This window comes from Hylobates moloch, unplaced genomic scaffold (assembly GCF_009828535.3).
Source record: "Hylobates moloch isolate HMO894 unplaced genomic scaffold, HMol_V3 SCAFFOLD_12, whole genome shotgun sequence".
Taxonomy (NCBI): domain Eukaryota; kingdom Metazoa; phylum Chordata; class Mammalia; order Primates; family Hylobatidae; genus Hylobates; species Hylobates moloch.
Genome location: NW_026652287.1, coordinates 13,120,203 through 13,135,051, shown reverse-complemented (window position 1 = coordinate 13,135,051; position 14,849 = coordinate 13,120,203). Strand labels below are relative to the sequence as shown.

The window sequence follows — 14,849 nt, the reverse complement described above, 5'->3', positions numbered from 1 at the left end:
AGAAAATGGTAAGTCATATGTTTTATGTTTTTTTGAAATAAGTTATAAAACAAATACACAAAAAGGCAAAAGCTCATGGAATAGAATATATACATAAAGACAGCAAAACACAAAAGACAAGCTTTGGATGCTCTCAATGAAATGTGTGAGTGTTAATTAGATATTAGGTGCTACAGAGAATAAATATCTACACTCTTAAAAATTACTGAGGACCCCAAAGAGCTCGTTTATGTAGTATCCACCTACACTTGCAGCATTAGAAATTAAGACTGAGATGGCCAGGGGCAGTGGCTCACGCCTGTAATTCCAGCACTTTGGGAGGCTGAAGCAGGTGGATCACGAGATCAGGAGTTTGAGACCAGCCTGACCAACATGGTGAAAACCCTTCTCTACTAAAAATTTAAAAATTAGCTGGGAGTGGTGGCGCGTGCCTGTAATCCCAGCTACTCAGGAGGCTGAGGCAGGAAAATCGCTTGAACCCAGGAGGTGGAGGTTGCAGTGAGCCGAGATCACGCCATTGCACTCCAGCCTGGGTGACAGAGGGAGACTCCATCTCAAAAAAAAAAAAAAAAAAATTAGGCCGGGCGCGGTGGCTCAAGCCTGTAATCCCAGCACTTTGGGAGGCAGATGCAGGTGGATCATGAGGTCAAGAGATCGAGACCATCCTGGCCAACACGGTGAAACCTCGACTCTACTAAAAATACAAAAATTAACTGGGCTTGGTGGGCGAGCACCTGTAGTCCCAGCTACTCGGGAGGCTGAGGCAGGAGAATCGCCTGAACCCAGGAGGCGGAAGTTGCAGTGAGCCGAGATCACACCACTGCACTCCAGCCTGGCAAGAGAGTGAGACTCTGTCTCAAAAAAAAAAAAAAATTAAGACATATTTTTCAAATATTTATTTTTTATTTCTTTTAAAATAACACTAACATTGCTTTTGCACCATCAGTGCAAATATTAACACAGCGAAAAGTGTCAAATGACATCTTAGTATTGTTATGAAAACAGTCTGACAGCCAGGCATAATGGCTCATATCTGTAATCCCAGCACTTTGAGAGACCAAGGCAGGCGAATTACTTGAGCCCAGGAGTTCAAGACCAGCCTGGGAAACATGGTGAAACCTCTTCTTTACAAAAAAATACAAGTTAACCAGGTGTGTGGAGTGCACCTGTAGTCCCAGCTACTTGGGAGGCTGAGGTGGGAGTATCACTCTTGAGCCTGGGAGTCAAGGCTGCAGTGTGCTGATATTGCACCACTGCACTCCAGCCTGGGTGACAGAGTGACACCCTGTCTCAAAAAAAAGGAAAAAAACCATCTGATCTTGGGAAACCCAGGAGTCCACAGATCCACTTTGGGAACCACTAACCTAGGAGTTGGGTGGCAAAAATGTGGACGGACAGGCTGCAGCCAGTTTGCCCCTAAGACCAGAGAGATACTTTCTTTTGGAAGTATTTATGCCTTAATTTTCAGGAAAGTTACAAGAAGAAGAAAGAAAAGTAAACTACAATGTAGCCTTGAGGGAGCAAAATATCTGCAGAACTAAAGAAAGGAAACAAGCGTGTAGATGTCTGACCACCTTCTGGGATCCATGGTCAGGATTCTAGAACGCTTAGGCTTCTGTGCACCCACCCCCTTTCTGGGTGAAGGCAGGCACCAGGCAAGAATGTCACCTTACGTGCCCCTATTTCACATCTTGGCTATCATGCTGATGGCTTACTAATTAATTAAACAGAGGGCTTGATATTTATGTATGAGAATGAGAACGTGCACTGACTCATGATTTTAACAAATCAAAGAGGATGACTTTGGGATCCCATCATCACGCTATGCAGGGAGAAGGATTCCTTTCATTAGTGCCTCTAGCTTTCAACTCTTGATTATTCAACATTAGTCACTTGACAGAATCAGTAAAAGAACAGAGGAGCGAAAACACAAAATGTGTTCGTGAGGCCTGGCCGGTGTACACGGAGCATACAGCACGCCTCTTGCCTGGTGGTCCTCTTCAGAGTGATGCTTATACCACATCACGCATCATGTGCTATAAGGTGTACATACTCAAATTCTCCGCCTTGAGATGGAGTCTTAAATATCAAGTTCAGGCGGAAATGTCTCTTTTCCAGCAATAAGTACGGAAGTATCTTAAAAGCATGTTTCTGTTTAAATTTGATAGGATGCAGGAAGTGAAAGTGGAGAAAAGGCAAGCATTAGAAAGGGCAACAAAGGCCTCCCACCTGCACCGCCAAGACCCTTCAATGGAGAGCTTTAATTTAACTGTGCTGCATCTAATTTGGCCCAGGGATGGAGGCCAAACAAGGTAACTGCTCCCTTTCACAGGCTAGGAGATGGCTGCCTCTTACAATTAAACAATAATAGCACATTTGACTATTCCCTTTTATTGATAAAACAGCCTGCTGTGAAACTCACAAATCTCCTAGGCGATCATTTTAGATCCAGCTGACTTAATTTGACTGATGCTTGTGCAGGGTCTCAACTTGGGTCTCAAACAATGAGAAAGTTGGAAAGTATGGCATTTTGGGACCATTTTCTCTTTTTCTTGGAAAAGATATATTTTTGAGAACAAATTCAACTAACCCATTCAGGCAACAAACACATGCTGTCCATAACCAGGTTTATGGAACATAATCAAGAGAAGGGGGAAGGAAAAGCCCACAGCCTTGAAACTGAACGGAAGCAAATGGAAATGGAGTTTGGATTCCGTATGACGGGTTTGCAAACAGCTGTTGGAGGAAGGCACTTCTGCCATCATTTGAAGAAGCCCTGTTTTTTCCACAGCATCTTCATCTGCAAGAGCAACAGAGCCCTAGTTTCTAAACCAAGGGAGGTTTGTTTCTTTATTTTTTAAGAAGATGCTTTGAGGCAGTGATCTCATCTAACTAAATTAAGTCGTGACTTGCTGCTGTGCTCAGCTTCCAGCAGCCATCAGACACAGCACATTCCAACCAGCAGCAAGAAAGGATTTGAAGGACTAATTTCCCCATAGATAAAGAGCAATGACACGTACTCTGTTTTATGCCCTCTTCCTTCCAAACAGGGCCAGGATAAGATACACAGTCACCCCTCCTTCCCAATTCCAACAGAGCAGCAAGATAAATGTGTCCTTCTCAGCTGCTCCGAAATAAACGGATTTGAGGAATTACAGACCAATCCCCTGGGGAGAAAAGGCTAAAGACACAGCACTGGGCCCATAGCAAGGGCTTATTAAATATGGATTGAGTTGCTGATGTCTCTTTTTCTTTCAGAGGTTGGGTATAGGTACAGGAGGAAAATATTAATATACAATGCATTAAATATAATAGTGGTTGAAATTTAGGTGCCTCCCTTTAAAAGCTAAGAAATGTTATCTGTCTCTCTCTCTCCACCCACCCAACTCCCAACTCCAGCAAGTCTATAAGCCTTCTTGGCATGAACTCTTATATATCAACTTCATTCCTAGCTCCATTTTTTCTTCTACAGACTTATTTTCTCTTTGCCTTTTGTTTCTTATTTTGTTCTGTTTTACTGTGTTGCATCTTTCCAAGTGGTTTTCAGTCCACTGTGAAACAAGACAGTATACACAAAGACATACTGTGGTTATTTTTTGCCAAAGCAAATTTTGGGGGCATGATGTGGCATTATTTAATGAGTGTTCTCATAGAGACCACGGAACCTAAATGTGCAGTCAATATCTGAACTTGGTGTAAGTCCTAGAAAATCTAGGATGCACAAACATACTGGAAGCCACTAAACTTTGGACTGGTCCTATACGGACCCTGGCACTGTCAGATTACATTCCCAGTTTGGTTCAGATACTGGGATCCCCAAACCCAACAATGGGCAATAACTTCTAAGAATGAAACTACATTAAATATATATAGATACAGATAGATAGATAGATAGATAGATAGATAGATAGATAGATAGATAGATAGATAGATAGATAGATAGATAGATAGATAGATAGATAGATAGATAGATAGAAATGTACATGTGCATTACATCTAGGTAAATTGTAAGCAATGAATGTACATGGCCACTCATTCCACGGAAGTAACCCCAATCAAAGAGAGGTTTAGAGATGTTCACTGACGGAAATGGGGACAGCATCCAAGTTGAGTCAGAATGAATAAGGTACCTATTTAGGTGGCTTATTAAAAAAACACTAAACCCAAACACTAAACCCAATGTATTGTGTCCGGCCCACAGGAGAGGGCACCCTGACCAGCAGGCAGGTGTATGCCTGTCTGCTTGGCAGGTACAGTATGATACTATGAGAAATGTATGAGCTTGGTTGACACCAGCCATTAAAACTCATTTGGCCTTCTATGCTCACAGTCTAGGTCCTCCAGGGAGCCTTCCAAGATTAATGGGATTTTCTAAGTATACTTCCCTGAATGGGAAAAAGAAAATGTGAAGATTGGCCACCCAGAGTACCCTAGTCAACTTGGCAGTTGCATTTCCCCCTTCAAGTTAAGTTGGCATTTCACATATCAGATTTTTGTGAGTTTTGTTATTCTGGGTCAGTCTCTGTGGGAATGATCAAATGTGGGGAAAATGGCCCCACAAAAAATCCATTTCAGACTTCTAAAAAGAACTAAGGTTTAAATCCAGTAACACCCCCGCTCCAAGTTCTACCTCCTGAGAATACTCTTCAGCTAAGTAAACTAGTCTCTCAGGAAGAGCAAGGAAGCCAGGTCCCTTTTAGAGAAAGAATCTTTCATTCAGTAGACTTTTTCCCATCCAGATCATACCAGATGCATACAAAAGACAGGAAGCAGAATCTACAGCTTGAAAAAAAAAAAAAAAAAAAAAAAGAAGTAACACAAGTGAGGTTAACCCAAACAAAAAATAAAAATATGGTAGAAAGACTACTATATGATTATTATTATTATTTTAAATGATTACTGAAAACTAAAGTAGAAGGCCAAGGTAAACAGACTTTGGCTGAAACCAAACTTTAAAATATAATGATGATTTTTTTAAAAGAAGGAAAATACATAAATAAAGGAAGAACTTTTCAAGATACTAAGAAAAGTTTGAATATAACCAACCAAGCTCGTCTATCAGTTCCAATGAAGCAGCAGCCTATGTAAGCCAATTTCCTGGCCATTGAATATCCTTGTGGATCATGTTTTCCCTCCTGGAATTTCTAAGGGTGAGCCAGTATCCTCAGTGCCACACTCATCCTAGCTGAGGCCTTTAGCAACCTGAAGATGTTGCTCCCCAGACCTACCGTGAGCGCCTGGATCTCCTCTTCGGCTTCTGCTGTGGTCTCTTCCAGCTCTGTCTTCGCCTGGCGAAGCTGGCTCTCCAGGGCCGCCCGGGCAGCCTGCAGGGCTGTCAACTGTGACTCGCGCTCCTGCAGGGAGAGCTGTAGCTCTGTGAGCTGGCGCTTGAGCTCCAGTTTCTGCTCCTCATGCTCTAGACTGACCTGAGAGAGAGAGAGAGACAGAGAGAGATAAATCCTTGGTTGGTCTGAACAAAAGAGAAAATGAAGACATGACCTGCTACTCAACCTGCAGCTGAAACTGGTCTTGGAACCATCTTCTTGGCACTCGATAGAGGAGAGGAAAATGCAACAAAATGGGCCTGACTTCCATGCATCTCCGAATTCAACAGGAGTAAGAACAGGTAAGGGCTATATCTCCTAACCACTCCTTACTTACATATATTCAAATGCCTGGGAAGACTTTAAAAGGAAAAGCCACACATTAAGAATCGCGAATGAAAATGATGACAATTACTCTTATTAGAAAAACATTTAAAGCTAAGCAGATATAAATAACATCATATTAGTAACAAGGACATCTTTTCAACTTGACTGTAAATGAAACAACAGATTGAATTCTATTTATTTTAAACACGCTTTCTCTGATGTGTCCTCATTAGGTAATCCGCTTTAATGTCACATTAGAAATTAATCATTCTTCCTTCTATCTGCTCATCCATCCAACTATCTATTCAATCTTTCATCATTCATGTAACAAAAATTTACTCAGCAATTTCTGTGGAAAATGGAATATGGAGATTAAAGACAGTCTCTGCCTTCAAGTGGGGAGAAAAATGAAAACCAACCATGACCATATATCATGGTCAAGTACAACGGTCAGGACATGTAGGGATGTTGCAGGAATACAGCAGGGGGGTAGAGGAGCTAACTCTGGATCTGTTAAATTCTGTTGAAGAATATGCAGGAGTCAAACAAGCAGGTAAGAGGTGAAAGAAAATTCCAGGCAGGGGAAGCAAGACATCCAAAGGAAGGGGGTGAAGGAGACCATGGCACATCCATTGACCTGACAAACATGGACAGTGTGGTCCTAAAGATCAATGTCAAGCAACTCAGAGATGCTTGCTGCCCTCAGAGAACCCACTGTCTAAGGGGACTGCCAAGAAGAACACACTGTGATGAGCTGTGCCCTGAAAGCCATGGGGATAAAAAGGAGACCTCCAACCCAGCTTCAGAGGGTCGGAGAAGGCTCCCTAGGAAAGGTGGTACCCACATCCCAAAGCCCATAGGGGTGAAGAGAAGAAACACTTGCAAAAGATGTAACCTGGAAAACCAACAGGATTTAGTGGTTAATTTGATGTGGGGCAGAGAACAAAGGAAAGAAGGGAGTCAAAGATGACTCCTGGCTGGGTGCAATGGCTCACACCTGTAATCCCAGCACTTTGGGAGGCCGAGGTGGGCAGATCACGAGGTCAGGAGTTCGAGACCAGTCTGCCCAGCATGGTGAAACCCTGTCTCTACTAAAAATAACAAAAAATTAGCTGGGCGTGGTGGCACATGCCTGTAGTCCCAGCTATAGGCCGAAAGGCTGAGGCAGAAGAATCACTTGCACCTGGCAGGCAGAGGTTGCAGTGGGCCAAGATTGCGCCATTGTACTCCAGCCTGGGCGACAGACCGAGACTCTGTCTCCAAAAAAAAAAAAAAGAAAAGAAAAAAAAGAAAAAAAAGATGACTCCCACATTTCTGGACAGGTGAATTACACAAAGAGTGAGACCACTGCTATGACGGAATAGGAGAGAAAGGGCCAGTATGAGGCAAAAGATAAGAAATTCAGTCTTAACATGTTGAACTTGAGCGCTGTGGGAGACATCCAAGTGGAGATGTCTAATGTCTACTAATAAGTAGTCTACTAGTAAGGCAGTGGGTCAGAAAATCAAAAGAAAGGTCTGGATTGGCAACCTGGATCCGGGAGGCCTTAACAAATCAGTGACAGCTGAAGCCATGGCTATTATCTCTCTCTGGTGATGGTGGTGATGACGACGATATCACAGCAGCAAATACGGTCCTTACAACACACTGGGCCCTGAATTAACTCATTTCATTTTCAGAACAACTCACTGAGGGAGGTACTACTACTACCTCCATTTTACAGATAAGCAAACTGTGGCACTGAGAGATTAGGTAACTGAGCAAATGTCACACAGCTATAAAAATCTTTTTAAAAGGCTGGACTGGCATTCAAAGCCAGAAAGTCTGGCTCAAGAGTCCATGTAACATGTTGCTGTTTTCCTGCAACATCCCTACGTGGACTGACCATTGCACTTGACCATGTACAGGGTAAATACTGTAGCCTTCAGTCTTACTAAAACACCAGCAGTCACAGCAGGGTGGGCCTCTACTAGCAAGCCTGAAAATGCTTCTGACGCCATTTGGCAAAACCAAGAGAGGCAGGTGACAGTGACTCAAGGGGAGGAGCGGGAGCCGGAGGCTATACAATGAAGGAAGAACCCGGGAGCCTGCATCTTTGTGACTCCACATACCTGGCTAGAGAAGAGCTAACGCTGCACACACAAAGTTGGGGGAAGGCCCAGGTCCTTTAAGGCGGATAAAACTCCAGGTGGAGGCCTCTGCCCTCAATCTCAGTAGCAGCATGTGGCCAAAAGAAGAGGGACTGATCTGGTTATATTTAGAGCTGAACTGCAAAACTCCCAGGGAGAATATAGAGCCTGAACCTCTCATGAAACGTTTGAAGTTTCTCTTACCAAATCCTTGAGGGGCTGGCTCTACTGATTCAAGTGAAAAGCAACAGCTTCCCTGGGACACTTTAATAGCCCAGATGAGCTACAGCAGCAGGGCAGGCTCCTAAGAGGAACATTTGTGCAAAGGGAAGGCAAGAGACAGCCAGTCAAGGGCCCCAAGCTAGAGAAGTCCATCTGGATTGTTTAGACTCACAAAGTTAAGGGCGAGTCTCCCGTGATCTTGCTGTTAAACGTACAGAAGAGTGAAAGTATAGCCTGGATAATAAAAGTTAAACCATCGCCTAAGGCTTAAGGCTCATGCCTGTAATCCTAGCACTTTGGAGGCCAAGGAGGGAGGACTGCTTAAAGCCAGGCGTCCTCCTTCTGAGAAATCCTGACCTAAGAAATAATAAAAGAAAAATAAATAAATAAATAAATAAATAAAGCCAGGAGCTCAAGACCAGCCTGGGCAACATAGCAAGACCCCATTGCTAGAAAAAATGAAAAATAAAACCAGACACTCCAGGTGACCCTAATGGAGCAGTCCACCCTAAAAAACATGAGATAACACATTGTTACTGTCCCTTGGAGAAATGACTTCATTTTAATACTCCAAGACAAATAAAGACATGCATAAACATGAGTATTATCCAAGGCTTAGACCTCAGACTGCTGTCTGCTTAACAGGACCTTCCTTAAGAAAGATCATCTGCTTTTTGAAGAATTCCATCACAAATATTTGAGCAACTATTTTACATGAGACACTGTGTCTTCCCTTCCAGCCTGGGTGTCCAGCTTCCAACAACCACTATCCTGAACTCCAGTTGTGCCTCTGCTGGTGCCAGCGAACACTGCTGCTAGGCTAAAAGCCCTCGTGTCAGGAACAGGTCTGTCTTGTCACCACTGTAGACCCAGGCTACAAATCGGCACACAGCAGGCATTTGACAAATATACAGTGACTACACAAATGTAACCTTATGGCTTCAATCAACCTCAACATGTCTACAATCCAATTTGTTGTGTTTTCCTCCCCAAAACCTGGCCACTCTTCCCAGCTTCCTTGTGTTTTTGAAGAGAGCTACCTTTCATCAATCACACCTAAGTTTGGTTTTGTCTTTTAATCTCCCACTGTATTATAAGACAGACCTCTGCCACCAGCACTGGGCCACCACGGCTAAGTTCTGACTAGGTCACTGGGCTGTCATTACATCTTGATAAAGGAGGAATTGCTCTGCTCCCATTTGACAGATGCACAAATTGACACACTCCCCACAGGACCCTATAAAGGAGATACATTATCACTGACATTTTACAGATGAAGAAACTGAAGCCCAGCAGAGAGATGAGGCAGCTTGCAAAACTAGTAAGAGGTCATAAAACCAGTAAGGAGTGGAGGTGGAATTCTAACCCAGAACCCCATGGCCCAGTCTGTTACCAGAAGGAGGGCCTGGGGTCTAAGTTGTCTATTTTGAACAAAGAATTGGACAAAATGCACAAAGTAACAAAGGAACAAAACACAGGAATGAAGCAGCGAAAGCAGGGATCTATTAAAGCAAGAAAGCACTCTGCAGGGTGGGGGTGGCCCTGGCAAGTGGCTCAAGGGCCCAGTTACAGAGTTTTCTGGGTTTTAAGTACTCCTTTTGGGGTTCCTATTGGTTACTCCTTATCTGAATAAAGGATTTGGTTTGTGGCTAATTAAAGGCTGAGGTGAACTGACGCCCTATGCAGACGAAGGGATAGTCCCTCCTTGGCCCGCAGCCCATTCAAGCTGCTCTCCCTTTCCATCTGAGCAATGGTGGAAGGTGGGGGGAGGGGGTTGCAGGGAGAGTAGCCTTCCATCTTTTGGAGCTTTGCAGGGAGAGTAGCCTCTTCCATCTTTTGCTACTGGGGCGTGGGAAGATGAGGATTTTCCCTTTGGTTCAGCTTTAGGAAGTTTGCGTTAATTGGCCTCAGGTTCCCTGCCCCCAAGCCCCAGGTGTTTTCCTTTTGATCCAGCTCTGGGAAGCCCACAGGAACGGGCCTCAGGTTCCCTGCCCGCAGACCCTGATGTTTTCTCTTTTAGAAAGCTAGCACAAATTGGCCAGGCATGGTGGCTCACGCCTGTAACCCCAGCACTTTGGGAAGCTGAGGCGGGTCGATCACTTGAGGTCAGGAGTTCAAGACCAGCCTGGCCAACATGGCATGAACCCTGTCTCTACAAAAATTGGCCGGGTGTGGTGCCAGGCGCCTGTAGTCCCAGCTACTCGAGAAGCTGAGGCATGAGAATCGCTTGAACCCGGGAGGCAGAGGCTGCAGTGAACCAAGATCGCACCACTGCACTCCAGCCTGGACGACAGAGCAAGACACTCTCTCCAAATTAAAAAAAAAAAAAAAAGAGGTTATCACAAGGGCCTCAGATTCCCTGCCCCTAAACCTTGGTGTTTTTCCTTGATTCAGCATGAATTGGCCTTAGCTTCCTTGCCTCCAGACCCTTTTCTCCTGCCTCAAGTCTGCCCCCTTAACCACCAAGCACAATGTCTCTTGTATAGATACTGATTTGTGCTCGAAAGCTGGCTTGTTCAGAGCCTGAATCGCCCAGCAAATCCTCCCAGGAGATCACCCCTCGCTCTCACCTCCCGCAATCTTGTCTCCAGTTCCAGCAGCCGATTCTTGTCACTGTGGTCTTGGTGGCTGATCTTCTCCAGCTGCTCCTCCAGCTTTCGGTTCTGGGCCTCCAACTTTCCAGCCTGTGTCTCCAGGTAAAATTTCTGTTGCCTGAGTTCAGAAATCATCTCTTCTTGGGCCTTCCTGGTGGGGGTGGTGGGAGGATCCAAACAAAATCACAGTCTCGTTAGAGTTGAGCCCGTTTCCACGGAAGGTAGACGGACAGAGAGTGAGACATGTGTCCTCACTAAGTGGACTAGGGCCATTCCTGGGTTAGCTGTCGCCTGATCTGACCTCATAAGCATGATCCCGGCATGACGAATGTGGGGACCATTTACTCATCACCACTGGAGGGATGCAAGAGATACTAACATTTCACTCCTTTGACAGGCCTGTTTATTTCTTCTTTGAGTCTCTGTATCTGTGTAGGGGCAGAAGGGGGCCTCCTTAGATTACTGTACAAGGGCACCCCAGTAACTCATGAAGGCAGGCCCTGGAGAAAAAGGAGCAACAAGGAGAAAGAATGGTATTCCTTCTAGTTCTCTGTAGATCTTCCTCACCTCTCCAGCAAACTGCTTAGAAGTATCAAAAACCAGAATGACTCAAAGACCCAAAACACAGCCTACTAAGCTGGTTTAGATTAAGATGGGACTGTTTTGGGAGATCTCTGAAGAGAGAAACCTAAGGGGGAAAAAACAATCCTGGAGATCGTAATTCTCTGGGGGAAAAGATTCAGATCAAAGTGCTCCTGGAACACAGTCCTTGCTGAACCCCAAACTTCCTTCCCTAGGGTCTAACCTAGTGACAACTAAATGGATGGCCCAACTGGGCACACACTATTTCACCTCTTACTAATTACAGGACGCAAGTCTGGGGAACAAGAACTGCAGCTTTCCGCAAGCAAATTATAAATAGCCTCATTAGAGAGAGCAAAACACTCTGTAATGTGATGGTAATTGAAGACATTTAAGAAAACCCGACTCAAAAGTGGCAGAGTGAGACCACTTAAGACAGGGCAAAATGACGTAAGTATCCCAGGGCTGGGCTGAGCTACAGAAGTCATTCAATCCATTCCAGCTCTGTCAGACAGAAGCGAGTTTATGCCACAGGAGAAAAGACCAAAGTGTAATAATGTAGGGCAGTTAGAAGTTGGATACTTACATGTTCCTTTGGGTAAAAAGACTGCTATTTGCTGCAAGTTTATTGGCTTCAGACAGTTCCACAATCCTCTGTTCCAGGGATCTGATCTTGGAATCCATAGCATTGATCATCTGAAACACAGGGCACCTATGAAACCTCACACAGTTATACCAGAACAGAAGTAATAGGGGCAGTGCAGGCCAGGGTAAAAGTTTCATCTGAAACGACGGCAATTTGGCTAGAGGTAACAAGGCACTCAACTAGTCTGTACTCTGAGGACCACAGATGGTACCACTCAAATGGATGGTACTTGGTTGTTTTTTCAGTGATGAAATCTCCCCACACTGGCTAAGTGGCTTGCATTTAAAACAGACATAAGGACCTATTCAGGAACCTAACATCCTGTGAGTAATCAGGCCTTGTTAAACCCCATCTCATCTGCATGTGACCCGGGCCTGCAAGAGTCTCTTAACTCGAATATGCACATTCGCATTTATCACCACCCCGAGGGTTGTCATTTTCTGAGTGATTCCTTCTCACCCAGCCACTATTGCTCTAGAATCCACAGCAGGGGTCTCCAACCCCAGGGCCACAGAGCAGTACCCTATTACCAGTCTGCCACCTGTTATGAACCAGGCCGCACAGCAGGAGGTGAGTGGCCAGCGAGCGAGCATTACTGCCTGAGCTCTACCTCCCATGGGATCGGTGGCATTAGATTCTCCTCAGAGTGTGAAACCCATCATGACCTGTGCAAGCGAGGGATCGAGGTCGTGTGCTTCTAATGAGAATCAAACGCCGCAGGCCGGGCGCAGTGGCTTAGCCTGTAATCCCAACACTTTGGGAGGCCAAGGCAGGCGGGTCCCCTGAGGTCAGGAATTCGAGACCAGCCTGGCCAACATGGAGAAACGCTGTCTTTACTAAAAATACAAAAATTAGCCGGGTGCAGTGTCACATGCCTGTAATCCCAGCTACTCGGGAGGCTGAGGCAGGAGAGACACTTGAACTTGGGAGGTGGAGGTTGCAGTGAGCTGATATTGCGCCACTGCACTCCAGCCTGTGCGACAGAGCAAGACTCTGTCTCAAAAACAAAACAAAACAAAACAAAACAAAACAAAAAGAATCTAATGCCTTAATGCCTGATAGTCTGAGGTGGTACAGTTTTATCTTGAAACCATCCCCCCACCTCTGTGGAAAAACTGTCTTCCACAAAACCGGTCCCTGGTGCTAAAAAGGTTGGGGACAGGCATGTCTCTACAGCAAAGTTTCCCCAACTTAATGAATCATAAGAATTGGAGTGTGGGGGTACTAACTAAAAATCTAATTTCCCAGGATCTCCCCTCAGAGATCCTGATGTGAGGTCGGGTGCGGTGGCTCACACCTGTAATCCCAGCACTTTGGGAGGCCGAGGTGGGCAGATCACTTGAGGTCAAGAGTTCGAGACTGGTCTGGCCAACATAGTGAAACCCCGTCTCTACTAAAAATACAAAAATTAGCTGGGTGCAGTGACACAGTGCCTGTAATCCCAGCTACTCGGGAGGCTGAGGCAGGAGAATCACTTGAACCTGGGAGGCGGAGGTTGCAGTGAGCTGAAATCATGCCACTAAACTCCAGCCTGAGTGAAAGAGTGAGACTCCATCTCAAAAAAAAAAGATTCTGATATGGTAAGTCTTGGTGGGGTGCAGATAAATAAGCACCACAGGTAAACCTTAGGAGCAACAAGTTTCTGAAACAACTGCCTATGTGGATTAGAAAAGAGACAAACAGGCAAGTAAAAAGAAGAGAAGTGAAGGGCCAGGAGTGGTGGCCTGTAATCCCAGCACTTTGGGAGACCAAGATGGGAGGATTGCTTGAGGCCAGAAGTTTGAGACCAGCCTGGGCAACATAGCAAGATCTCGTCTCTACAGAAAACTTAAAAATTAGCTGAGCATGGGGGCACACACCTGTAGTCTCAGCTACTTGGGAGGCTTAGGTGGAAGGATCACTTGAGCCCAGGAGTTGCAGGCTGCAGTGAGCCATGATTGCACCACCACATTGCAGCCTGGGCTTCGGAGCAAAACCCCACCTCAAAAAAAAAAAAAAAGGCAGGAAGACCAAGAGCCACTGGCCATTTTGTCAGGGGCATTTAGAAGGACAGTATTTTAGCAGATAGCAGAACAGCATGAGTTCTTGAAAAACACAAAACTGGCCATCCAGAGCCACCACCTCAGTTGCTTTTAGGAAAGCAAACAGTTTCAGAGAAAGCATCCTATTACCAACAACTCCACAGGATTCAACAGAAGGAATTTCACCAGGTGAAATAGAGTCTTATTAGGGGTGTGATTCTGGGCATATTTCAAAAACCCTCCTTTGAACACTGGCTTGGCAACTCCTTCTACCTACCGCCTTCTGTTCGCTGAGAATTTTGCCCTTCTCATGGGCCTCCTCCTCGTGTCTCTGCATCATGTTCTCCAGCGTCTCCTTGTCGGCCAGGTCTTTCTTTATCTGATTGTCCAACACCTACAAAAACAAAAGCAGCAGCAAATGTTCTCAGGAGCCAAGCTGAGGAGGGAAGACTAAACGGGGACACTTGAGAAAATCTAGGAAAGAGGAGAAAAGCAGGGGAGAGGCCCGAGGTCTCCAAATTCTGGGGCAAAGAGAAGGCAAAAACTGGGAGTCCGCTTATCAATCAGGATAAGATTAAAAAGTCAAATATTACCATCCAATGGCAAGTAACAGGTTGACTTGAACCAAGAACTTATTTTAAAATCAGCAGCCCAAAGACCAGAGAGATATATTCAAAATGAGGCAGACTCCAGAATGAGAAGGGAGGAGGAAACAAGATTGCTTTAGATCCAGACCTAGAGAATAAATTTCTTATAATCTGCAGATATTACCTGGGGACAACTTTTTCTTCGCCAGTGCACCCGTAGTTTTCAGAATATTCCTCACTCCTAATTTATACAAATTAATTCTAGATACTCCCGGGCTGTGTGCAAGAGGGAGAGAAGCCAAAGACAGAGGAAGTCTATGTGACCAAGGATGATGCTCGGAAACAACCAGGGACAAGAGGATTTTGGCCACCAATAACGTAGGTGGATGGTCAACAGATTAAAAAGACAACATAAAA

At 45.0% G+C, this 14,849-nt stretch overlaps 1 protein-coding gene across 4 annotated transcripts in view; it reads right to left on the bottom strand.

The window, feature by feature from the left end:
- CIT (citron rho-interacting serine/threonine kinase) overlaps positions 1–14,849 on the bottom strand; it is a 192,627-nt gene that overhangs the window by 61,955 nt on the left and 115,823 nt on the right. For all 4 annotated transcript variants that reach the window (XM_032168540.1, XM_032168543.2, XM_032168541.1 and 1 more), the window contains 4 exons: positions 14,123–14,239; positions 11,765–11,874; positions 10,573–10,747; positions 5,229–5,426 (listed from right to left, as the gene is read on the bottom strand). In XM_032168540.1, the coding sequence (XP_032024431.1) occupies positions 5,229–5,426; positions 10,573–10,747; positions 11,765–11,874; positions 14,123–14,239 (600 nt within the window). The remainder of the gene's footprint in view (positions 1–5,228; positions 5,427–10,572; positions 10,748–11,764; positions 11,875–14,122; positions 14,240–14,849) is intronic.